At 37.3% G+C, this 25,157-nt stretch overlaps 1 protein-coding gene across 1 annotated transcript; it reads right to left on the reverse strand.

Moving 5' to 3' along the window:
* Positions 1-725: 725 nt before the first annotated feature.
* Positions 726-21,991, reverse strand: LOC137626056 (porphobilinogen deaminase-like). The gene is made up of 7 exons (XM_068357139.1): positions 21,860-21,991; positions 18,794-18,866; positions 15,699-15,832; positions 15,175-15,310; positions 13,029-13,210; positions 4,699-4,896; positions 726-1,865 (listed from the first exon to the last, which is right to left on the reverse strand). Exons 1-7 carry the CDS (start codon positions 21,929-21,931, stop codon positions 1,560-1,562), a joined length of 1,101 nt encoding a protein of 366 aa, XP_068213240.1. The 5' UTR covers positions 21,932-21,991; the 3' UTR covers positions 726-1,559.
* Between the last annotated feature and the right edge of the window lie 3,166 nt (positions 21,992-25,157).

The raw sequence follows: 25,157 nt of genomic DNA on the forward strand, positions 1-25,157 counted from the left end.
ACGATAGAGCGCAAGTTGAACGTTCTGAACGTCAACAACTGCGGAGACTAAACAAAACGTTAGTTCAACTTCGAAAACAGTACGAGACTTATCAAAGAAATTCTTTCAAAAACATAAAATTAAAATAGCATAAATTCTTAACAGGAAAAACGATATGACGAGCTCAATGTTAATTAACTTCGGTTCCAAGTAAGGACCGCCTACTATTAGGAAAGGTCGCATATTTTTTTTTTTTTTTTTTTAAGGAAAGTTAATCGAAGAGGCCTATAAATGGCGGAGAGATATAAAATAAAAAGTGAAAGAGAGTCTATACTCTCTTCAACACCAACACTTCCGTCTAAGGGAAGGGTCGGCCATTTAAAAGTGAAAGAGAGTCCATACTCTCTTCGTCACCATAATTAATTCAAATTAATTCCAAAAGCTTGCTAAGCTAAAGATAAAGCTTCCTGAATAGCGAAGGCTAAACTCTAGAGCAAATACATCACCAAATCGTGAACAATAACTCCAGAATCAACAGCGTATCCAAGTAGGTCTAGCCGGAGGCACGACAGAGGAAAAATTGAGTTCTTGTTGACAAGAAGTACTTGAGTACCTGCTCACAGATGGCGCTGTTGTGTACACCCCCACCTGTATAGCGATCGCTGGCGTATCCCGACCGTAGATTTCTGTCGGGCAACAGAGTTGACAGCTACATGATCATCGGGTAAGATTAATATTGAAAAAATTTGTATAGCCGACTGAGAAATTTGTGAAAATATGTACTAAGTCATAAATAAATAAAATAAAGACATTATCATGGCCTACAATGACACTACAGAATTCCCTTACCACACATATTAAAATTAAAATAAATAAAACATATAAATAACATAAAAAACAAAATTGTCTAAATCAATTATCAATTTACATTTCATAAATGCTTAAAATAAGAAAAGAAATTTAAAACACCATGAGATAAAGATCTTAATATGAATTTCAGCTCTTATGCATCCAAAACTGAAAGAACATTTCATGTCCGTTCAGCATTCTTTGGGAAAAACAACAAAGTACTTTAAAGATCACCATTAAACAGAAATCACAATTTACACAAATATGTAAAATCCTGTAACAAACAACTAAATCACTTTGTTGCCTTTTCAAACCCAAGAGACAGACATAAAAGCAAATACTGAAACTACAATGTTAAGTACCTGGAGAAATACACTTTCCATTTAAAAAATATATACATCCACACATTCCTACTCAAATCCTCTAGCAAAACTATATATATAACTCATGTACTTAATTTACTTTACAACTTGGACTGCAATAAACAGTTTAACTGTTTTCTTTTAATCTCAAGAAAAGTATTTTGCTAAATGAAATATAAATTCCTTTCCTAACAGCAATTATATGTAGAGTATTACAATTCTTAAAATAAAATAAAAAAAATATTTCAAAGTAGAGATTGGGAAGTAGGTTTTCTATGTCGCAGCTATTAAGTATTTCAGCACATGAGTGATAGCAATTAAATAGTTTTATAAAGTACTCACTTACCTCTCCCTAACATACTTGCATCATTAGCTTACAGCTGCATTGCCAGCTTTAGCTTCACTTAGTATCTTTCTAGCTCCTCTTTCAAGTAGAGTTTCAGCTAATGTCACTCCAAGGGAGTATGCCTGGCTCATAGAAAACTGACAATCCCGGAGAGGAACTAACCCACAAAAGTCCTCTGGTGGAGTTTTTGGTCGCTTTGCTCTAGGCTCTGAGGGGTCCTCATCAAGATTGTTTTCCCTAGTATTCATAGACATCATCTCAACAAGTTCTTCTTTCCCATCTAAACTCCAAACTCCACCTTTAAGATGAAGCTCGCCCTTGTCAGTTAACTGAAACATAAACTTCATGATAATAGACAAACAGCCTGTTGAACTGCACATTCGTTTACCTAGACTTGGGGTTCTCCTTCATACTCTCTTTTATAATTTCAGTTCGTTTGAAAATAAGCATCAACAACAACTAAAACAGTAATATTTTTAATCTCTTATTTCAGTCAAAGAGATCTTAGCTCTTAGTTCACTTGCTTATTCCTATATGAAAATCACAATGCCAGCCCAAAAAAGCCTTAGACAAATACTTCATTAAAAAATCTTTAACTTGGTAAAAAACTCTAATAAATTTTAGTGTTTTAAAAAACCTATTACTGTACTTTCATAGCCCATCTTGTACCCATAGTGAAATTCCCGATACATTAGATCATACAACTCAAAAAAATAAATTAGGATTATAAAGCAGATTAGTGCATGCACGTTTGGTCCTTTTAGATCCCTCCATGTATGTTGAGGGGAAAAAGCCTTGGGCTATTACAAAGAAAAAAATATAATAAAAAGTAATTAAATTCTTCACCCTAATTGCTGTAGCACAAACTGAATAACCACGAAGTAGGTCATTGAGCTCCTGACACTGACTGGATTAAAAAGAACCTCAAGAGGCAAGGGACCACCTGGGAAGAGGCAAAAAGGAACCCAAGTCTCTCAAGGGAACAGGTCACGATCAGGATTGAAACCTTGTTTTAAAACAGTAGTAACATGTGTTAAAGAATGACACAATAAAGTGGTTTTGACAGGGAAAACCTATTCTTGGGGAGGTCCAAAAGGACTTGCCTGTTAAGGCTACAACATCCTCTTAAGGCTAAAAGAGGGATTTCACAATACATGATATACCATACAAATATTGTCTTCCCTGCACTACGGCCATGGTCAATGTGTAAAGCACAGAATTATTACATGTATGGGAGGCTCACTAGTTTAGACTCTATTGAACCCATCACAACACCAGTTCTCAATTTGTATGCTAAACGGTGACTCGTCAACCACCAAGAATCACTACTAATGCTGAAGATAATGCTTATCAGGGAAGTCAATCAAGGATTATGTCTCTGCTAAGTCCCACTTCCCTTCACTAATCTGGGGAGGTGGAACGGTGTTGAGGAATACACAGCACCTCCTGAAAAATAGGGTTTTCCTTTGTCAAAATTCCATTTTGAAGTTTGAAGCCACGTGGTCTCTAAAAGACTACTATTAAGAGCATAAAAGGTCAAGTTATGCATCAGAAGGGTAGAGTTACCTATAACCAAGCAAATGACCTAATATTGCTTATGTATGCGATAGAAAAAGACTAACACAAGTCACCCCACACACCGCATGAGAGGAAATCCCTGGCAAAGGAGTTAGAGGACCAATAGGGCACCTTGGTTGAGGATCACTCTCTTTTACCCGATTTACTCCACAGATGCCACAATGAATCAGAGCACAACATACACTTGTTGAACCACTTAAACTTGTTTCAGACAGTATCTTGAAAACACCTTAAGCCAAGACCAGTCTATAAAGGTCTGGATATCTGGAAATTCCATACAGTTTTAGCAAAGATTGGTACCAAGAGCAAATTTTTCTCACTTAGTAGGACATAAGGATAGAAAGTGAATTAGTCTTTTTGATAAGGGAAGTCAAGAAAACAAGGATAACCCCTGTAGAAAGAAACTTATTGGTCTGGATATTCTAAAAAAAAGATTACCTTCACATGAAATGGACCTATGTAAATATGATTGCAGGTAGACATCAGAACAGGTTAACATAAATAGGCTGTAAAGCCGAGATATAGTGCCACCTCTGGAGAAGGCTTTCATTCTTAGACAATATGAGAAGACGGCCATGAGTGAAGGTGATGAACTTCTGTTCTCTTAGGAATGCTGCAAGTATATCGAATGTTGCTCCCAAAGTTAATGCTATTAAAAATAGACATCTGAAGTAGCTTTTTCAGAATAATAAGGGAGTTATCTGATTTGGCCTAAAGTTCAAGCACTCTATAAAGTGACCAAAGCAAAGAAGTTGATTAAGAAGGCCATAGCAAAGAGGACAGAGTAATTTTATGAAATGTGTCCAAATCTAGTCCATGTAAAATCCTCGCCTGAGAGGTTATGTCATGGAAGGTTTCTACACCAAAATTATTTACTGCTGAAGTTCCCCTTCCTCTGAGATGTACCAGAGAGGAAGCCTAAAATTCTGGATTAATCTTGCGCAGGGTTCTATAATGGACAGACATTGTCTAGAGGAAGAACTTTTATAGCCCATCAAATGTATAATGTTGATAGCTGAGGTTTTTGGCAAGGAAAGAGGAATCAAAGATATTCCAACTCCCTATTCTATGCTACAGCTGTGCTGACTGAAGAGTGTGCGATTACAGTTTCAGACACTGAAAGGGTGGAAACCAATTGTATCTCTAAAAGGTCATGAAGATAACCTCTCTCTCCCTAACTTGACTGGAAGACATATCGGCCCCCACACACCACCATCCCTAACTCACAAAAATTGTAAGGTTGCAGACATTATTGAAAACCATTGGGTTGTTTCCACTAGGCAACCAACAGAGGTAAACAAACTGAACTGAATTATTCTTATTTTCATTTCTTTGTAGGTTAAATGTTCCTCAATGTTGAGAAAGTAAATTGAAAGATTAGGCCGCCAAGATTTTGTGAATAGTTTGCACAAACTACGTATGTAGAATGAAGATATAATATGCAATTTGCCAACACAGCGGTGTTAGTGCAGGTAGAGAGGAATTGAATTCCTTTTGAAATTCAAGCAAATCTAAATACTTCCTGAAAAAATTTCCAACTTCATTTAATAACCCAAACACGTAAACAATTTGAGGCTAACATACCTTTGTATGGACAGCTACAGGTGCTGAACATCCTCCCTCTAAAGTGCGCATAAAGCCTCTTTCAGCTACTGTTCTGAGTGTGGTATTCCGATGGCTAAGAGGTGAAAGTAATTCTACAGTATCTGCATCACCTTCTCGACATTCAACAGCTAAGGCACCTTGACCAACAGCATACATGCATACGTCATCCTCCAAATACTAGAAATAAAAATGGAAATGTACATCACAATTATGCTATTATTGTCCAATCTCTCAAAGCTTTGTTTTTTAATAGCTAATATGACTTTTTCAGCTTAAATGATATCCACACTACAGTACTGCCATTTCAATTGTTATATGGAAAAATAACAATGAAAACATTGGAAAAAATACACCCGTTACTAAAATTTGAAAACTTACATAAAAAAGGAATATGAGAGTATATTTGAAATAAAGTTTGTTCAAAATATCAAGGAGAATATATCTTCACTATACTACAACACACTATCTTTGACTATTTACATTTGTGTGGATTAGGTAACAAGACCTAGCAGCAAATGTTAAAATTCTGCAAATATATGCTATTCTCCCTAACCCTTTCAATCTTAGCAAAAAACTATAAGTATTTGGAAGAGGAATTAACACTTTTATCATATAGCTGGATAAATTACCATTTCACTAATATTTTTTCTTTAATTTTCAATTGCATCCTAGGCCGCTGGAGACAGTATTTTCCTAAATGTAGAATATGTCCATTGGCAATCTAAGAGTTAGATAACCCTACCCAATTCCCTATTTCTTTATAAATTACAACAAAACAACACCTTTTAGTATGTTATACTTGACAGAAAAGACATAAATGCAATAGTACATATGGTTAAATAATCAAATAACAGCAAATACACAGAAACTCCAAAACTGAAAAGACAAAAAGTCCCCATAACACAAGGGCTTGAAAACCAGGATTTAAATACTTCTGTATAATCTATTATTTCCATCCTTACCCTCAAATAATAAGATATTTACCCCAGAAATTACATCTTCATGACCTCATAAATTTAAAATCTCTACGATATCCTCCTATTAAACTAGAGTAATTGTAATTCATATGCCAATCACCTCGGATCATACCAAAAAGAATGCCATTAGACAGGAAACCAGTTTATAATTTGAATGTTGGTGTGGAATAAGAATATAGAAATAAAATCTTACCTTTGAATCATAAGCTTAATAGCACATTACATGAAACAAACAAATTTTCACTTTTAACAAAAAAGGACTAACTACAAAGGTAAGCACCTAATATGGTGAACAGCTTATGCCACCCTCAAAAGTCGCCTACCTTTCCTCATTTTCTCAAATGCAAATATGTTATTTTTATAATAAAATAAATTTTTGAATATACTTACCCGGTGATTATATAAGCTGCAACTCTGTTGCTCGACAGAAAACTCTACGTAAAAAATCCGCCAGTGATCGCTATGCAGGTAGGGGGTGTACTTCAACAGCGCCATCTGTCGTGCAGGTACTCAGTACTCAATGTAAACACAGAACTCAATTTTCTCCTCGGTCCACTGGGTCTCTATTGGGGAGGAAGGGAGGGTCCTTTAATATATAATCACCGGGTAAGTATATTCAAAAATTTATTCTATTATAAAAATAACATTTTTCAATATTAAACTTAGCCGGTGATTATATAAGCTGATTCACACCCAGGGGGGTGGGTAGAGACCAGCAATAATTGTTTACATTATTATGAGCTAAGGATTTTTTATTTCATTTTAGCAGTTATTCAAAATAACAAACATAAAATAAATAAGTACCTGGTAAGGAAGTCGACTTGAACAATTACTCTGCCTTTTTAAGTACGTCTTCCTTACGGAGCCTCGCGATCCTCTTAGGATGCTGAGCGACCCCTAGGAGCTGAAGTATCAAGGGTTGCAACCCATACAACAGGAACTCATCAAAACCTCTAATCTAGGCGCTTCTCAAGAAATGACTTTGACCACCCGCCAAATCAAGTAGGATGCGAAAGGCTTCTTAGCCTTCCGGACAACCCAAAAACAATAATAAAACATTTCAAGAGAAAGATTAAAAAGGTTATGGAATTAGGGAATTGTAGTGGTTGAGCCCTCACCCACTACTGCACTCGTTGCTACGAATGGTCCCAGAGTGTAGCAGTTCTCGTAAAGAGACTGGACATTCTTAAGATAAAAAGACGCGAACACTGACTTGCTTTTCCAATAGGTTGCGTCGATTATACTTTGCAGAGATCTATTTTGTTTAAAGGCCACGGAAGTTGCGACAGCTCTAACTTCGTGTGTCCTTACCTTCAGCAAAGCTTGGTCTTCCTCATTCAGATGGGAATGAGCTTCTCGTATTAACAGTCTGATAAAATAGGATAAAGCATTCTTTGACATAGGCAAAGATGGTTTCTTAACTGAACACCATAAAGCTTCAGACGGGCCTCGTAAAGGTTTAGTTAGTTTTAAATAGAACTTAAGAGCTCTTACAGGGCATAAGACTCTTTCTAGTTCATTTCCAACCATACGATAAGTTTGGAATATCGAACGATATTGGCCAAGGCCGAGAAGGCAGCTCGTTTTTGGCTAGAAAACCAAGTTGTAGAACATGTAGCCGTTTCAGATGAGATTCCGATGTTCTTGCTGAAGGCATGAATCTCACTGACTCTTTTAGCTGTGGCTAAGCATACCAGGAAAAGTGTCTTTAAGGTGAGATCTTTCAGGGAGGCTGATTGTAGCGGTTCGAACCTGTCTGACATAAGGAATCTTAGTACCACGTCTAAATTCCAACCAGGTGTAACCAAACGACGCTCCTTCGTGGTCTCAAAAGACTTAAGGAGGTCCAGTAGATCTTTATTGTTGGAAAGATCTAAGCCTCTGTGACGGAAGACTGATGCCAACATGCTTCTGTAACCCTTGATAGTGGGAGCTGAAAGAGATCGTTCTTTCCTCAGATATAAGAGGAAGTCAGCTATTTGAGTTACAGAGGTACTGGTCGAGGATACGGATACTGACTTGCACCAGTTTCGGAAGATTTCCCACTTCGATTGGTAGACTCTAAGGGTGGATGTTCTCCTTGCTCTAGCAATCGCTCTGGCTGCCTCCTTCGAAAAGCCTCTAGCTCTCGAGAGTCTTCCGATAGTCTGAAGGCAGTCAGACGAAGAGCGTGGAGGCCTTGGTGTACCTTCTTTACGTGTGGCTGACGTAGAAGGTCCACCCTTAGGGGAAGTGTTCTGGGAACGTCTACTAGCCATCGAAGTACCTCGGTGAACCATTCTCTCGCGGGCCAGAGGGAAGCAACTAGCGTCAACCTTGTCCCTTCGTGAGAGGCCAACTTCTGCAGTACCTTGTTGACCATCTTGAACGGAGGGAATGCATATAGATCTAGATGAGACCAATCTAGGAGAAAGGCATCTATATGAACTGCTGCTGGGTCCGGGATTGGTGAGCAAAATATTGGGAGCCTCTTGGTCATCGAGGTTGCGAAGAGATCTATGGTTGGCTGGCCCCAGGTGGCCCAAAGTCTCTTGCATACATCCTTGTGGAGGATCCATTCTGTTGGAATTATTTGTCCCTTCCGACTGAGACGATCTGCCATGACATTCAAGTTGCCTTGGATGAACCTCGTTACTAGTGATATGTCTAGACCTTTTGACCAGGTGAGGAGGTCCCTTGCGATCTCGTACAACGTCAGAGAGTAGGTCCCTCCTTGCTTGGAGATGTACGCCAAAGCCGTGGTGTTGTCCGAGTTCACCTCCACCACTTTGCCTTGAAGGAGAGACCTGAAACTTTTCAAGGCCAGACGTACTGCCAGTAGCTCCTTGCAGTTGAAATGCATTGTCCTTTGACTCGAGTTCCATAATCCCGAGCATTCCCGACCGTCTAATGTCGCACCCCAGCCTACGTCCGATGCGTCCGAGAAGAGAACGTGGTTGGGAGTCTGAACAGTCAGGGGAAGACCCTCTCTTAGGTTGATATAGTCCTTTCACCAAGTCAGACAAGACTTTATCTTTTCGGAAACCGGGATCGAGACCGCTTCTAGCGTCTTGTCCTTTTTCCAGTGAAAAGCTAGATGGTATAGAAGAGGACGGAGGTGTAGTCTTCCTAGTGACACAAATTGATCCACGGATGACAGCGTCCCTATCAGACTCATCCACAGCCTGACTGAGCAGCGTTCCTTCTTCAGCATCTTCTGGATGGATAGCAGGGCTGGGGGCTGATCGTCTTGTTCAGCAACGTCCTCATCCGAAACTGATGAGGAAACGGCAACGGAGTGGGCAACATCTTACTCTCTGAATCCGGTCGCACTGGTGGATGCGTGACGGAGCCGGACGCAATATCATGGAACTGCTGCACAGTCTGTGAACTGTCAACAACCATGGGTGCGCGAGGAAGTACAGCGTCAACCCGAAACTGTCTAGACCGTCTGGGTTGTGCAGTCAACACCCTACCGGGTTGCTGAGGTTGACGCACTGCGTCACAACAAGTCACCTCTGCTGGTTGTTGAACGTCCTGAACGTCAACAACCACCTCCGAGCGTCGCTTAACGTCAACGTGCAGCTGGCAACCCACACTGGGTCGCATCGGTGGAGGAACCACCTCAACTGGCAGACGCGAGTAGGTTACCTCAGCGTCAACAGGGCGCACAACCGACCGGTTGGAAGGTTGAAGGCCAGAAGGAGGAACCACCTCAACTGGCAGACGCGAGAAGGTTACCTCAGCGTCAACAGGGCGCACAACCGACCGGTTGGAAGGTTGTTGGCCAGAAGGTTCTTCTCCGCATTTAAGTCCTCTATCAAGGACGCAAGCTTGGACTGCATGTCTTGCAGCAAAGCCCATTTAGGGTCTACGGGAGCAGGTGTGGCAACAGACGGGGTTAGCGACTGAGGCGGAACCGTTTACCATCCCTGAAAGCCTTGTTATGTGTGACATAATAGTACAGCAAAACTTCAAGGGCTCGACAAAAGCTGAGAAGTTGACCTGTAAACAACTTGGAGCGTCTCCTGGCTAGGCGCCAGGGAGAGTCTACCAGAATTGAGAAGTCTATCTGGGCAGAGGCATGAACTCCCAAGCCGAGAACTTCTCTCGTGTCATATCAGACTCTCGCTCTATAAGCCAGTTTAAAAGAAGGGAAATCAAAGGCTGTATCCCCCAAACTCCTCCTGGTGAAAAAACCAGTCGCCTAGCCAACGTAACGCTCTCTAGGAGAGCGAGAGAGCACTAGCTTAAAAACAACGGCTTCGAAGTAGCTAGGCCTAGTGTAAGTTCTGACGTTAAGGCGAACGAGGAGCAGCAGTTACAAGATCCGGACGAAGATCCTTAAAAAAAATCATGATTTAATTAAAGTCCATAGGAGGCTAAGCAGCTTAAGGCTCCTCTCCATCTGACAGAGTCCTCAAGGGAATATCAGTAGGAGGGAGAACAGCAACTTCCTCATCTACAGGAACCTTGTCCGATAAAAGCTGAGTCTCTCACTGGTGCATTAGTAGCGGACCAGAACGCAACGTCATGTAACTGCTTGACAGTCTGTGAACTGTCAACCACAACAGGTGCGTGAGGACGTACAGCGTCCACTCGAGACTGCTTTGACTGTCTAGACTGAGCAGTCAAAACAACTCTAGAATGCGGAGGTTGACGCACCGCGTCAAAACAAAACAACTTAGACTGTTGTTGTACCTCGCGAACGTCAACGGAAGGTTCCGTGCGTCGCTGAACGTCAACATGCGGCTGGCAGGGTACACTGGAACGCATGGGTGGCGGGACTCTCTCAGCTGGAGTGCGGCAGAAGGTCGCCTCAGCGTCCACAGGACGCACAACCGTGGTTGGTTGTAGGCTAGAGGTTGGTGCAGTGTCAACCTTCTCCGCACGAAAGTCCCGCATCAATGACGTTAACTGAGACTGCATGGTCTGCAGCAAAGACCACTTAGGGTCTACAGGAGCAGGTGCGGCAACAGACGGTGTGACTGCCTGATGCGGTACCGCTTTGCCTCTCATAGGAGGTGAGCAGTCGTCGGAAGACTGCAGCGAGTCCGAACTGACCCAGTGGCTACAACTGGGCCGTTGGACTTGCGCGGAAGGGACCGACTTGCGCTTAATAAGCCGCGAGACCTTGGTCCATGGTTTCTTACGAGAAACCTCTTCCGCAGACGAGGAATAAATGGGCTCTCTCGTCTTTGTGTGGGTGGGGCGATCTTGGGTAGATACGCCCGAAACCACGGAGGGAAACGTCTGTTCGTTGATCAAGGCCTCTCGAACCCATAAGTCGTACGACATTACTTCTCCCCTGGGCTTGGGAGCTTGCAAGAGGTCCCGGACTAGGTGAACGACAGGCACGAACAGACGAACCCTCGGACGCAACACTGTAACACTTTGCGCATATCACTTTATCGATTTTCTGTTTTGCACTTATTTCACTGAAATCGAAACTTTTACTGATTTCTACCTGAAACACGCAATTCTACCCTTCATTAAAAGGTAGTAATTGCGAAATAAGTCGTATAATGCAGCTCATTAATACCAGCAAAAAACAGAAAACATATATTTAGTGGCTGGGAAAGAGACTAAACACTAGTTCATATAAACTACGTTTTCAATCTCTCACCGCACATAGCCTGGGGACGAGAATAAAAACCTAAAAACGTTTTACCTTCCTCCCCGTACAGAGACTAGGGACGAGAGTAACACGAGAACAACGTTACCCGCTTGAACGGAACGTTTTCTCTCCTCTCTCTCCCTCCGTCTCTATCTCTCTCTCTCTTTCTCTCTTGATTACGCACCTAAGAGAAGAGCCCAATTATATATCGTCAAAAAAACATGTTATTTGACTAAAGGAAAAAACTGAAAGGTTTTCCAAATAAAAAGTTCCTTTAAATTAGAATTTAAAACATTTAAGCTAAGAAAGAAAGAACAAAACGTCAGAATCGATTTACTCTTACTGCAAAGTGAAACCGTGATAAACTCTCTCTCTATCGTAACGATAGAGCGCATGTTGAACGTCCTGAACGTCAACAACTGCGAAGCCTAAAAAACTAAACGTTAGTTCATCTTTGAAAACAGTACGAAGACTATCAAAGAAATTCTTTCATAAAACATTACATTTAAAAAGTTTTAAATTCTTTAAAGGCTAAATACGATATAACGGGCTCAACGTTGATTAACTTTGGTTCCAAGTTAGGACCGCCTACTATCAGGAAAGGTCGCATATAAACAAAACATTAAAATTTATTATTATATGTTTATAATAAATGGAAAGTTAATCGAAGAGGCCTAATAAAGGCGGAGAGATATAAAATATATAGATCTATAACGTGATAAGAAAAATTACTAAAAACCTAAACACACTTCCGTCTAAGGGAAGGGTCGGCCATTTAAAAGTGAAAGAGAGTCCATACTCTCTTTGTCACCATAATTAAATCTATCCAAAACGAGTTCAAGTTTTGAGATGAAGATAAAACCCTTGCATAGCGAAAGCTCAAAACTAGAATAGTGTACTTCACCAAATAGTTGTGAAAACAAATCCAGTTAGTAACAGCGAATTAGTAGGTCTTGCCGGTAGCCCGACAGAGAGAAAATTGAGTTCTGTGTTTACATTGAGTACTGAGTACCTGCACGACAGATGGCGCTGTTGAAGTACACCCCCTACCTGCATAGCGATCGCTGGCGGATTTTTTACGTAGAGTTTTCTGTCGAGCAACAGAGTTGCAGCTTATATAATCACCGGCTAAGTTTAATATTGAAAAAAACCCAACTCTTGGATGTTGGAAACTGTGCAAAGTGAGAATTAAATACGTAAAAAACTATCTCAGATTATTTGATAAACTTATTAGTCACAACAACAAATAAGTAGCTAATTATAAAAAATAAAAAATGTCCCAGCTAAAACTATAGGACCTAAACTTCAACCTGAAAAGTTAATTTTTTACAGGGACTCCTGCAAGTAAAGGGTATGAAAAACATACTTGTTTGCTAATGAGCATCTTCCATCATCATACTCAGACTTAATTTTTCATAAAAAACCATAGTGAACACTCCCCTAATGTCGTGTGCCCTTACTTTTATTGGAGATAGATCACTTCATCTCCCACATTGCAGCACTCCTCAAGTTGAATAGGTCCTCAGAAATCCTAAGCTACAACTTCAGATGCATAAATATCCAAGGCAATTGACCTAAGTACTAGAATTTATAAGTCTAAGAAATGAATCAATAATAGAACTATATTCCTCCGGCAACTTTAATGTTCTAAATTACATTACAGGATACTCCATCTACCATCGATCATTCAAGTAAAAAAAAAAATAAAAGATAGTCTTTTATGAACATGTACAGACCTCAGATATTCTTTCCTTCCATCCCATCCTGACAACTCCAGCAACAGCAAGGACAAGGGCAGCATAGTCATCGGCTTCATCTAGTTTCCTGAAACGTGTATTAAGGTTACCCCTAACACTCTGGAATACTAGGCTGGGATACTTGCGTTTCAACTGGGCTCCCCGACGCAATGAACTTGTTCCTGTAAATATTAATTCATTTATCAAATCTCAACTTAAGCTAAAATGATAAGACATATGGAAAGCAAGCCAACTTTAAAACACAGCAGCAATATAGCTTAAAATTTTAAAAATCTAACTACTCTGCATTATCACTTTTCATATTGTTCTTTTAAAAAACTTCAATAACAGCTCTAAAATAACTAAGAGATTAAGTTATACATTACAACAAAACTTATTAAAGTTTTCATATAAAAATGTTCACACTTATAAATTTACCATAGAAATACTTCAGAATGATATGGCAACTACACTTATTAAAGTTATAAAAAACTCAAGTGTTTTATTTTCAGTTAGTTTAATTAAAAGTATCAGATTAACCATAATTTGATAGTATTGTATCAGTTGCCACATTGGTTCTGTACTGATGTCTATTGACAAATAAACAGAACCATTTGTATGGCTTTAAGTACTGCACTGAATACTAAAATAGTTGAAGGAAGGTCATTATGAATTAATAGGGTTTCTGAATAAGCTGCAATTCATAAAGATACAGATTTACTTTTTGAACTATCTGCATTTATAAAAAATGGTTTACTTCTAACATGAACAAGATCGAGTTAAGGGCTTAATATAAATTAAGGAAAAGCTAGTTCTTAAAAATGCTGGAGACAACATTAGTCACTTTTAAATTGCAGAAATGTTAACTTCATAGAACTGATCTTCTAGGTCACATAATTATATGGAAAAAAAATGTCAGAAAACTAAAAAAAATTTAGGTCACAACTAGGAATGGCAGAAGCCTTACTCTCATCTCTTGAAATTAAAACTCTAAAAGTATATTAGGATAGCTAATGTACCACCTACATTTTCTGTTCAGAATAAATACACATTAGTAAACAGTACCAACCAACATCAAGAAATGGTGGAAAAGAATATATGAGCTTACACATATGCCAACATATCAACGACAATTGTAATTACAGTATAACAATATATTCCCACCAAACAGTGCAATGTTTTTGACAGTTGAACCTGGTGGAACTTTATAAATTCATACCTGTTGTAACAATGCTTTTCCGTTTAACAGGTTGAAATGGGTCATTTCAATTTATTTACGACTTACCTATCTAACATTGTTACCAATCTAAATATATTTTGTATTTTTTTTGCTATTCCTCTTTTACAGTTCATTTGTTGGGCTGTTCTCCCTATTGGAGACCTTTGGCTTGTACCATACTGCTTTTCTAATTAGGGTTGTAACTTGGAAAAAAATAATATGTAACCTTTGGTGGCAAATTAGATGGTATAACAGGTGATTGAAGGGCAGTAAAAAAATGAAAATTGCCAACATTAAGTGGAAAGAGAATGCTACGCTTCTAGAAAATAAGATGTCCCCCCCAAAGCAATAGCTTTGTTTTTGCATAATGATGTAAATTACAGCAGAGATGAGTCGTCAGAATAGGAATTCAACAGTTGGATTGTTATAAAAACATACTAATAATGAGAAAGCTGTAGAGAAACTTGGAAAAGACTAAAATTTTAAACAATGATATTGTTTGGACATAAGATGAGAAGTAAGCCACATTGTTAGTAGGTATGGAAGTACTGTAACAAAACATAGGTCAGTAGAATGACCCAGAATATCAGGAATTTTGGGAAAACAGTACAAAACATAGTAGGGGGTAGAGTGAACTCATTTCAAGTCAAACTCATGAAGGAAAATTTGACATTGATACACTGGCTATTACAACTGACCTAAAGAATATAGATTAACAAAGGATAGCCAAAGTTAAACTCAGATTATCACATCCATAAAACATTTACTTTTAATCATATATACACCACTCTAATGCAGAACCATAGCCATCCTAGAGTGTTATTTCTAAGACTAAAAGCCTTTCTAGAGAATAATTTCCACCTTACAAACATTTGACGTTACACTAAGAAAAAAACATGACGGTGTGTAAATAAGATTGTCACTCACCAATAACAGAGTTTTTTGGGAGTGTAGCAAGTTTGCAGTCAGAGTATTTGGGGTGCATAATAACAGCATCTCTAGGATCTTCCCGTTCAGTAACAGCCCCTATCACCATACCCTCTGGCAAAGTTGTTGGAAGGTCCTAAACAAAATATGAATTTAGTGATGATTAATACAACTAAAAAATATATACAGTACAGTAATTCAGTTTAAATGTTTTATACAAAAAAAAAATATAATTATCACCGTTATCAAAATTCCTACATCAAATATTCCATTCAAGAGTTAAAAATTAAATAAATTTTTATGATAACCATTCAGCACTTTCATATATAAGAAAGGCATACTGGGAGCCCAAGAATGTGGCTACTAAACTTTGAAAGGAGAAACTCAAACAGTATGTGGTATTAACTGGTCTATCACTGGTAAATTACACACTATGTACTGTACTTGACTGTAATAATGTATCAAGTAAAACTACCTTCAGTAATTTTATGTTACTTGGAACACACAAAAGAGACAAATTGTACCTTCAAGGAATGAACAACAATGTCAACTTGATTGTTTTCTAGGGCTACTTCCAGCTCTTTGGTGAAGAGAGATTTGCTCCCGATCTTGGAGAGTGCAACATCTAATATCTTGTCTCCTTTGGTTTTCATCGTGACTGTAAGACAAAAATATATTACTTCACAAGATAAACAATTTATGAGATATTAAAGATTAAAAAACAGATTTTCACTTACAAACATAGCATTATTTACAATATTTTACACTACCTGCTTAGCATTTGCTATTAAAACTAAACCTGAAACAGCATAACCTGTATCTATGATTTGCTGCTGAACTGAAACTTCCAACTAAAACCATGTTTTCTAGGATGGATATATTTGGCTAGCCCTATCAGAGAAAAGGAAATGCAATTAAAGAGCAGCCTTATGTGAGTAACCAACAAATCTTAACTTTTATCTTTGATTAAGCCTATTAAATTGTGGGGAGTAGAATGGGATCTAATAATTACACTATTAAAATAAGATTGTTTTATGAAGAATTTGTGGTTGTTTAAAAAACTTGAACTAGTATTCATTGAGCTGGTTCACAAATTGAAGAGTATTCATCTCACTAGGGATAACTGAAAAATCAAACAAGGTACAGTATTAAAATTAAATGCCTATAATCCATACCTCTGTTATCTCAACTTGGTACAACTGTACGGTTGTTAAAAGAACTTGGACCTTCTCTCTAGAACCAAAAATTAGAAAAGCACCATGGCAGTGATGTAAAATGATAAAGTCTGAACACTTCAAGTCAATGTCATTCATAATAACAATGCAGATAGGGCTAGCCAAAGACAGAAAATTAGTTATATAAAAGGTACCAATTCACATCATAATGAATAGTATCCTAAAAGATTACCAAACTTCAGAGCCACAAAAGCAGGTGTGTTAGGCACTTTCTACAATCTATCTGCCTAGGCCAAGACAAAAAGATCAACAGTTCTGCATGCACCTAACCCATCAACAAAGCTGAAAACAAAACTATAGAAAACCAAGTTTCCCCTTCAAAAGTTGTACTACTTTAAGACTCATGGGAAAGGATCAATCAAGTGAAGAGGCTACACCCTCCTACCATGGGCTTTAAATCAAAGTAAATGAGATTCGATAACACAAGATGATGAAGTAATTTCCTCAAAAAGGCAAATATGGGAAGTCTAAATTGACTGGACTCAGCACATTTAATAGTGTTAGCTTTCAACACCATGAACAAAGTAAGACACCTCCCTATAATAGGCTTGGAATATACCATGCTTCTATGCAAGCCCCGCTCCAAAACTTTCTAGGATCACTGGCATTAGGAGGTGACATGTAAGCTCTGATTTTGCTTGAGGCATCAAGCATGACTATTGGACCCTAGCAAGGTGCCACTTCTCATTGAAGCAGTGCTATAAGAGTGAGTTAAGATTACATTAAAAGGTGTTAAATTAGGATTCAAGCCTAACACACTAGTCATTCGAGAATGCAGGTATAGCTTCACAGTCAGTAGCAAGCAATCAACTACAGTATTATTAGCAGCTTTGGGATGTGTTACACTAGCTGGGTAGATGCTTTGTGTGCAAACAGTGCACAAGGGTATCAAACTAGAATTTGGCTCCAAAGAGGTCTGTGAGATGTAGCTCCAAGAGGTATGAAAAGTTCCTGAATTAGGTCTGGAGTAGTTTCACAAACTAGAGGTGAGAGAGAGCTTTTGTGCCTGACAGACAATCTGTTTCAGAATGCAGGTTCTAATACTATTAGGAGGTTTTAAAGAGAGCCAAAGGAGAGGGAGCTGTTTGTGGCAAGCATTCAATAATTAGGTGAAATCATAAGCATTAGTGAGGTACTTTGTCTGGCAATGACTCTACTCTAAAATGCAGGGCCAAGTCGACATTTGAACTAAAATCGTTAATGGACGCACTTAAAGAGGGAAGAGGCTATACTGTACCTCGAATGACTCCAAGAATAATTTTTGGGCAGAGAATCAAGACTCATCTAAATGAAAAATAACATCAAAAAAAGTTTTTTCATATATACCTCAACTTAAAAGAATTGGTGAACACCACATAATCATCAGACGTGTGTAGCATTTATGATTTGCTTACAGCCTCATTTAGAACCAAAGTTAAAACATTTTTTCTATGGCAATCAGTAGGAGAATTCAAACAATTCCTATGGGGAGCACTGAAATACATAATAAAGCACAAAACAAAATACTTTCTATAAATTTTCACATTACCCTAATAGTAAGAGCCAATAAAAAATAGCTTCATCTGTATGTGGATTGCAATACTATGGATGGAACACCAATAAAAGTTGTAATGCTTTCAGATAGAGAAGACACAAACAACCTTAAAAGAAGAAAAATGAATCCCCTGGAGCAGTGAAAGAACAAAGAAGGGGTAAAAGCAGAGCTAGGCACTAGCACAGAATACAAACACCATGGCATAAGCAAGGAGGAAGAGGTCATTTCCAATGAGGTTAGTAAGATGTAGAGTTGAGTAACAGTAAGTGCATTTATGCAATGGATTATAGAAGAATCAGGCATACCTTGTAACTATTAAGAAAAGACTTAAGGATACAAATAATGGCAAAATCAGAATAGCTGAAATATGCTACTGCAATTCTCCTGGGGGTGAGATATAGGAACTAAGGCTTAAGTACAAAATTCTCATTTCTAAAGTTCTTGCAGCTAAGCTTGTACTTCAAAACATAGCTTATGAATAGTAGGATACTTCAATGAAATGTAGGATGGTATATCCCGATGCAATCTACAAGATAGCTGCACTGTTTACTCCAAAAGAAGAATGATATAGCAATAAGATAAGCACCAAATTCTTATAAAGAGCATGAACAAAACCCATTAAGTACTAAACTAAGATAATAACTACAGTAGTTCCTATGTTTCTGAGAATTATCAATTTGAGCACTAATGCATTACAATTTATAATAAGAGGCTTGTCTCTTTTAAGATTTCATACTAAAATTGACAATTTCAACACTGCAATCAAGATATGCATATTAATGAATCAAAACACTTACAAAGAACTGATTTATAAATTAATTTTACTTTAGCAAACAATACATTTACTTACCTATCTCAAATTTCAAGTTAGGATGTATTTTCTGGAGGGCATCTTTAACCATATTCGTCTGCTTCATTGCCAGCTATTTTACAAAAGAAAATTATAACTAATAATTTATTGATCATTACTTAAGTTCTGAATTTCCCAATAAAACTTTAAATGATAGCTACCGTACTTAAACAAACAAAATTATCTTCTCATCTACATATCAAATTTATAAATATCAATTGCATGACTTTCAAATTGAGCACCCATCCCTCAATGAACAAAAATAACAAAAAGAAAAATACTCATGTAAGTGTTAAAAGTAACATTCTGCACTGCATCTTGAGAAGAGAGAAGAGAGAAGACTTAAGTACTGCTTTGTATATGTTCATGGTTAAATTCTCTTTTTACTATAGAAAATCTCTAAGTATCTATACTATATGATACTTATTCCCAACCTGTAAATATGGGCACACATCCATCAATTATACAATGTATAAAGAATGGTAGCTTTTAAAAACAAAGGATAACATAATCATCACTAATATAAAAGGAATAACAGCTTATAACAATGACTTATTTTTTTTACAGAAGCAGAGGGACTCTATCGTGAAAACACAGTTCAAATCAATTGATTTACAAATGTTGAGAGATTACATTGAAACCTAACCTTCACTGTCATAACACACCAGTGCGGGAGCTCCATTGTACCTTATGTGTATTTAAAGGAGCATACAGAAGCTACAAACAACTTGTATTTTAATAGATCACACTACTGTATTCCTTAGATGTATCATGTAATACTAACACTAATAGTTTTAAGGCCAAGGCTGGTAGCAAGAAATAACGAATATAAATAGAGTATTTATAATTTTTAACTATAAAGGAGCAAACAATCAATCATGAAGTTATAATAATCTTATACAATAAATGAAAATAAGGACAAACTAGAAAATAAAAAAGCAATATGATTAATACACGATACTTGAATTTCTAGCAAAATCAAAATTTTCATTAAGAAATGGAGGAGTGCTGGCTATTTTGAGCTTTTTCTCTCTGTGACTTATGGAAGCAGAAGCAAAATAACTTATGTATCATTCAATTTAAATGTGAACACCATCTCATTATTTTAATCCATTGTTTAATTTAGGGGGACTGATGGTTGATTACTGTGCATGCAATGTTTGCAATAACTTGTAGCAGCTTTTATATTTTATTGTTAATCATTACCATACTTCTTGAACCACAAAAGAGCTTCCAAGTCTCTATGCACATGTTCCCAAATGATGTCATACTGTACAAAATTCATCCCCCCCTCCCCCCCTCAAGTTCCTGCCTGGCTACCTCCAGGACATCTCGTAGATAGAAGTTGAATCTACAGTACAGTATTTCAAAATTTACTATAACTTCATATATTTCGGTAATTGATAATATTCAAAACACTAGGTTCACTATAAAGCCGTTGTTGCCAATCTGAAAGCAAAAAATATCCCGAAATAGTGACCCACATGGTTAGCGTGCACAGCACATTATGCACCATACCGCTTTCCAAAACATAGTGGCAAAATTGTTTATTTGCAGGCAAAGCAAGCCATAAAGAATTGATATAAATTACAAGAAATTATGAGAACTTCATGATAATTACTATACATAAATTGTATATTTTATTCAACCTCTACCCAGTCATAGCTTGTTATATGTAGTATAGGGGTGGACACAGCGACTCTCCAGTAAGTCAGGAGGACTCGGCCCTCTAGGTTAGATTGGGTTACAGTATATCCCATCTTTTCCATCAGTTTATTTTTCGCAACTCATTAACCCTCACCTCTCACAACCCAAGATTTACTTTCCAAACTCATTTGAGTGGGATTAATACATATCTAACAGTTTTGCAGGGTGTAAGACTTGCTTTTGGGGTTTAACCAGCAAAATAAATTTCACTGGGTTCCACATCGAAAAGTAGGAATGCGAGAGGTTTGCCAAAATACGAAGGGTCAGGAATGGATCAACCACTACCACAGATAACCAGTTGGATGATGATATAACTACTATATTTTACTTACGAAATTTTGGAGCCTTTCTAATGCGACGGATAAGACTCCTCTCCCATGTGCATAGAAGACTACCTAACCTAACCTACATGCAGTTTCCTTACCCAACAGGTAGGGGGACCTTCTTCCACACTGACCTTCTTCCACACTGACCTTCCTTAGTCTGTTGTATTCTTAGAGCTAGGGTTAAAAATAAGGGAGTTATGATGCATGGCCGTCGCCATACATTAACACCATTTATAATTTACATAACATTGCTCTTTCAAATCAACTTCCATGAAAATTTTCCCAGAAATGCTCCTTAATTAGGCTGTAGAACTCAAAATAAGCAATCCTGCTTCTATGGCATCTAACATTAATGATATATGTCAGTTGTCAGGAAATTAAGAGGATATGTGGAGCTTTTGCATAACAATGGACAGGAGCATGCACATAGACCACAGTCTAACCTATTCTACAAGCCGTGTCCTTACCTACTTAGCTAACTGGGGAGACGTACCGCAGACCCCCTCAAAACGACGTATTCTTAGTAATAAGGTTAAAGATAAGGCATTTATGGGGCATGGCTATCATCATACATACACCCTGGATATGTTCTAACCTAACCTAAATTACTATGCCCCTTACTCAGTAGGGAGGGATGGGTTTTGCAATACACCCTTCTCTAAGGTTGACCACCCCACACCCCTAACTAACTGGTGCTTTATTCAATTACATTACTTTTTTATGCGATAACAAAGCATTTCCAAGGAATGTAAGTGAAAGTCTATTGTAAAGAACAAGATCATGTATATAATAATGCATAGTCATAAATCAAAAGAGAAATTGAAAATATATACCACACGTAATTGCCGAGAGATTAAAGTATACATTTATTTAACGAAATTCAAGAGGGCTACATCAAAAGAACATTGGACACAATGTAATCAGAAATAATATCGTAGTCTTCACTAGGTTATTAGGGTATCTTAGGTGATTGCTCAACATATTGGCCACTAGCCTTACACCTGACCAACTTGGCTATTTTTCTTAAACTTACCTCACTGTCTCTAGAGCCAATCCTTAACACAGATTCAGATCCGTTGTTTTGACCATTTTTGTTATCACCCATAATTAAAAAAGTTATAAGTATCGAAATACTTAAAAACACAAGAAATAGTCAACAAGTGAACGGAGATACGTCGACGAAGTCGGTCACTCAGTGGTCACGACTCATATGTTTCTCGGATTCTCGTAACACCGGGTGAAGAAGAATTGACGCAATCACAGATCTGCAATATGTATAGATCGCATATCATGTATACAATAAGTGGATTTTAGGTGCTCATTTTTAAATATCTAATAATTTGTAGTAATTTTTCAACGAAAATAGCATAGAAGATTTCAGGATTTTTATTTCAATAACAACCTTTCACAATAAGTGGTTGTAAGAGTAAATTTGAATAAGGTAATATTGCTTATAACATAGATTGATATTCAAAATATACATTCAAGTGTATAACTGGAAAAAATACATTTGTTTACGATATGAATTGTTTTCTTATCAATTTACTTCAAAATAAACCATCATACTCGTGTGTATTCATTGGAGAAGTTTCAATATTTCCTTAGGTCATGGCAACGTTTATTAGACTACTGTATATGCGCTAATTATTACGGTCGTTTCGTACAAATGGAGTTTTGACCTTAGTTGTTTCGTACCAAAGCAATTTGTACCCGAGTGGTTTAGTACCACGTTACCGAGTCGTTTCGAACCACCACCCAAGTTGATTCGTACAAACCTGTTGCACCAAATTGAACCAGTATAGTCATTTAGTTCAATTTATGAATACTATGCTATAACTACTTGGAGATACTGGTGAAACCACTTTTACGAAATGTGAAGTTGAAGACAGTGATGTGAATGCAACGAATACGTTATGATGCATTACTTCTATGACTTAGTGTAATTCTTATCTTGTTCACGGAAATGTTTGTGTACTATACATACTACAATGTGTTTTTTATTGTTATCAGGTTATAGTACATTATCAATATGTAAATTATAAAATTTGTAAGTTTTCTTTGTGTTTGTGGTGTATGTACGTAACGTTTCTTTAAATTAGATTCAGAACTATGGCCGGATCAAGCCCCTTAGGGGCCTTACGCACTTGGGACTTTGGTGTCCCATATAAACATAATAAAACTACACAAAATATTATCCATGGAAATCAAACAAAAACCAAGAGTAGGAAAGAAAAATACGTTAATTTTGTACATTTTTCCTTACATCTGAAAAGTTTTCTCCAGTTTTTTTTTAAATTGTAAAGTCTTTGATCAGATCTTCCAACCTGCTCTTAACGAAATAACTGCTTCTATACTTAATAGAAGCCTTGTTGCATAGTTGTTTTGATGGGATTTTTTATATGCTTCAACTGAGAAAATGTGTTCAGCTGAACAATTCATGACCATTAATGTTAAAAATATACGGAAGCCAATGTGAACATTTGGAGAGACCCCTCAGTGTTATGTTCTACAGGTATTTTTTTTTTCTTTAAACAAAATCCAGCATGACTGAATCTTGTTTCGAAATTTTTCATTTTGCTGAATTTATGGCGAACTTATTAACGAAACTGAAGAAACTCGGCTGAAAAAAAAGTATACTATTGACATCCTCTGGGTGAATATCAATAAGTTTTAAACAGCATAAAACTTTTCAGGGTTAACAGATGAAGTGTCTTTTTGTGATAGTGGTATATCACTTAGAAAAAGTGGTATTTGATTACAAGACCACGCTCTCCATATATTGCCAAATTATGCTAAGATGTTGTTTTCTTTTATTAATCATCATCATCTCTGTTAGATTTCGCCAGTCGTCTCTATCTTGAGCTTTTAATTCAATACTTCTCCATTCATCATCTCCCACTTCGCGCTTCATAGTCCTCAGCCATGTAGCCCTGGGTCTTCCCCTCTTCTAGTGCCTTGTGGAGCCCAGCTGAACGTTTGGTGAACTAATCTCTCTTGGGAAGTGCGAAGAGCATGCTTAAACCATCTCCATCTACCCCTCATCATGATATCATCCACATATGGCACTCGAGTAATATCTCTTATAGTTCCATTTATAATCCTGTCCTACCATTTAATTCATAATATCCTTCTCAGGGCTTTGTTCTCAAATCTGCTAAATCTATTGGAGATTGTTTCATTGTCATACCATGTCATACCATGACTCGTGTCCATACGATAACACCACTCTCACTAAATTGATATATAGTCTAACTTTTATATGTAATTTCAGGCGATTTGATTTCCAAATTCTACTTAACCTAGCCGTTGTCTGATTTGCTTTTTTCAACCTTTCACTTTATTACTTTTTCATAATCTAAAACAATTCGCCACACTGGAAACAAGTTAAAATTAAAATACAAAAAAAAAAAAAAAAACTATAGAGTTATAAAACAAACTAACCTGGTTTCCTCACTAAACAACCTTGAACTAACATCGTCAACGTCGTCAACCAAACATAAGTTCGTGATGCCAGCGTACATTTGATATATATTCAAAAAATATACTAAATTAGAAATGGAGTAATTACTCAATAGTGTCCACAGTGACACTTGTGAGTAATTACTCCATTTTTAATTGATACATATTAAGTACACCCAGCAGCAAAACCAGTGTCGCCTGGCCAAACCTGACTTGGAAAGATCATGCCCCTCTTGCCCTGAAAGATGGCCGACGTTAAACAACCGAGACATCGTTAGGATGGTTCGAATGTGAGGAGGAGGGAAATTACCGATATCACTCAAAGAAATGCGATGATGAATGAAATATATATGAAAAGAGAAAATTTTTTTATTCTTTTAAGAAATGTAATCAAATATTATTTCGAAACTAATTCATCAAGAGATTTTATCATAACTTTTTATTTGAATTTTCCTATCCTATTTCTAAATAAATTTTTCTTGAATAATATTGGAACCGACTATTCATATTAATATTCATAACACGGAAATATCCTTCGTTTGCATTTTCTTAAGCAATTTCTCTCTCTCTCTCTCTCTCTCTCTCTCTCTCTCTCTCTCTCTCTCTCTCCACATACATACACTCTACGCATCATATTTAGGCGTTAATAATGTATCGTTTCAAATAGCACCTATTGGGTCACTAATTATTAGTAAGTGGTCGTTGTTCAAAATTTCAAAGTCAATGAAGTTTAAAGGTTTAGTTGTTGATTTCAGTGTTTTTCTTTTATTTCGATTGAGCCACGTAGGTCGGTGTGGTTGGGTCAGCTTTTGTCACGGGCTACTTGGCTCCGGCCCTCTTAGAGAAAATAGTATTATTTGATATATCAATTA

The sequence above is a fragment of the Palaemon carinicauda genome, chromosome 33 (genome assembly GCF_036898095.1).
Source record: "Palaemon carinicauda isolate YSFRI2023 chromosome 33, ASM3689809v2, whole genome shotgun sequence".
NCBI classification, from domain to species: Eukaryota; Metazoa; Arthropoda; class Malacostraca; order Decapoda; family Palaemonidae; genus Palaemon; species Palaemon carinicauda.

What these genes read in the sequence shown, in the direction of transcription:
- LOC137626056 (XM_068357139.1), bottom strand. Translation starts at nt 21,931, where the DNA reads ATGGGTGATAACAAAAATGGTCAAAACAACGGATCTGAATCTGTGTTA. An exon ending in CCCAAAAAACTCTGTTATTG is followed by an intron (nt 13,211 to 15,174) that starts GTGAGTGACAAT and finishes TAATATTTACAG; the next exon opens with GAACAAGTTCATTGCGTCGG. An exon ending in CTGTAGCTGTCCATACAAAG is followed by an intron (nt 1,866 to 4,698) that starts GTATGTTAGCCT and finishes TTTATGTTTCAG; the next exon opens with TTAACTGACAAGGGCGAGCT.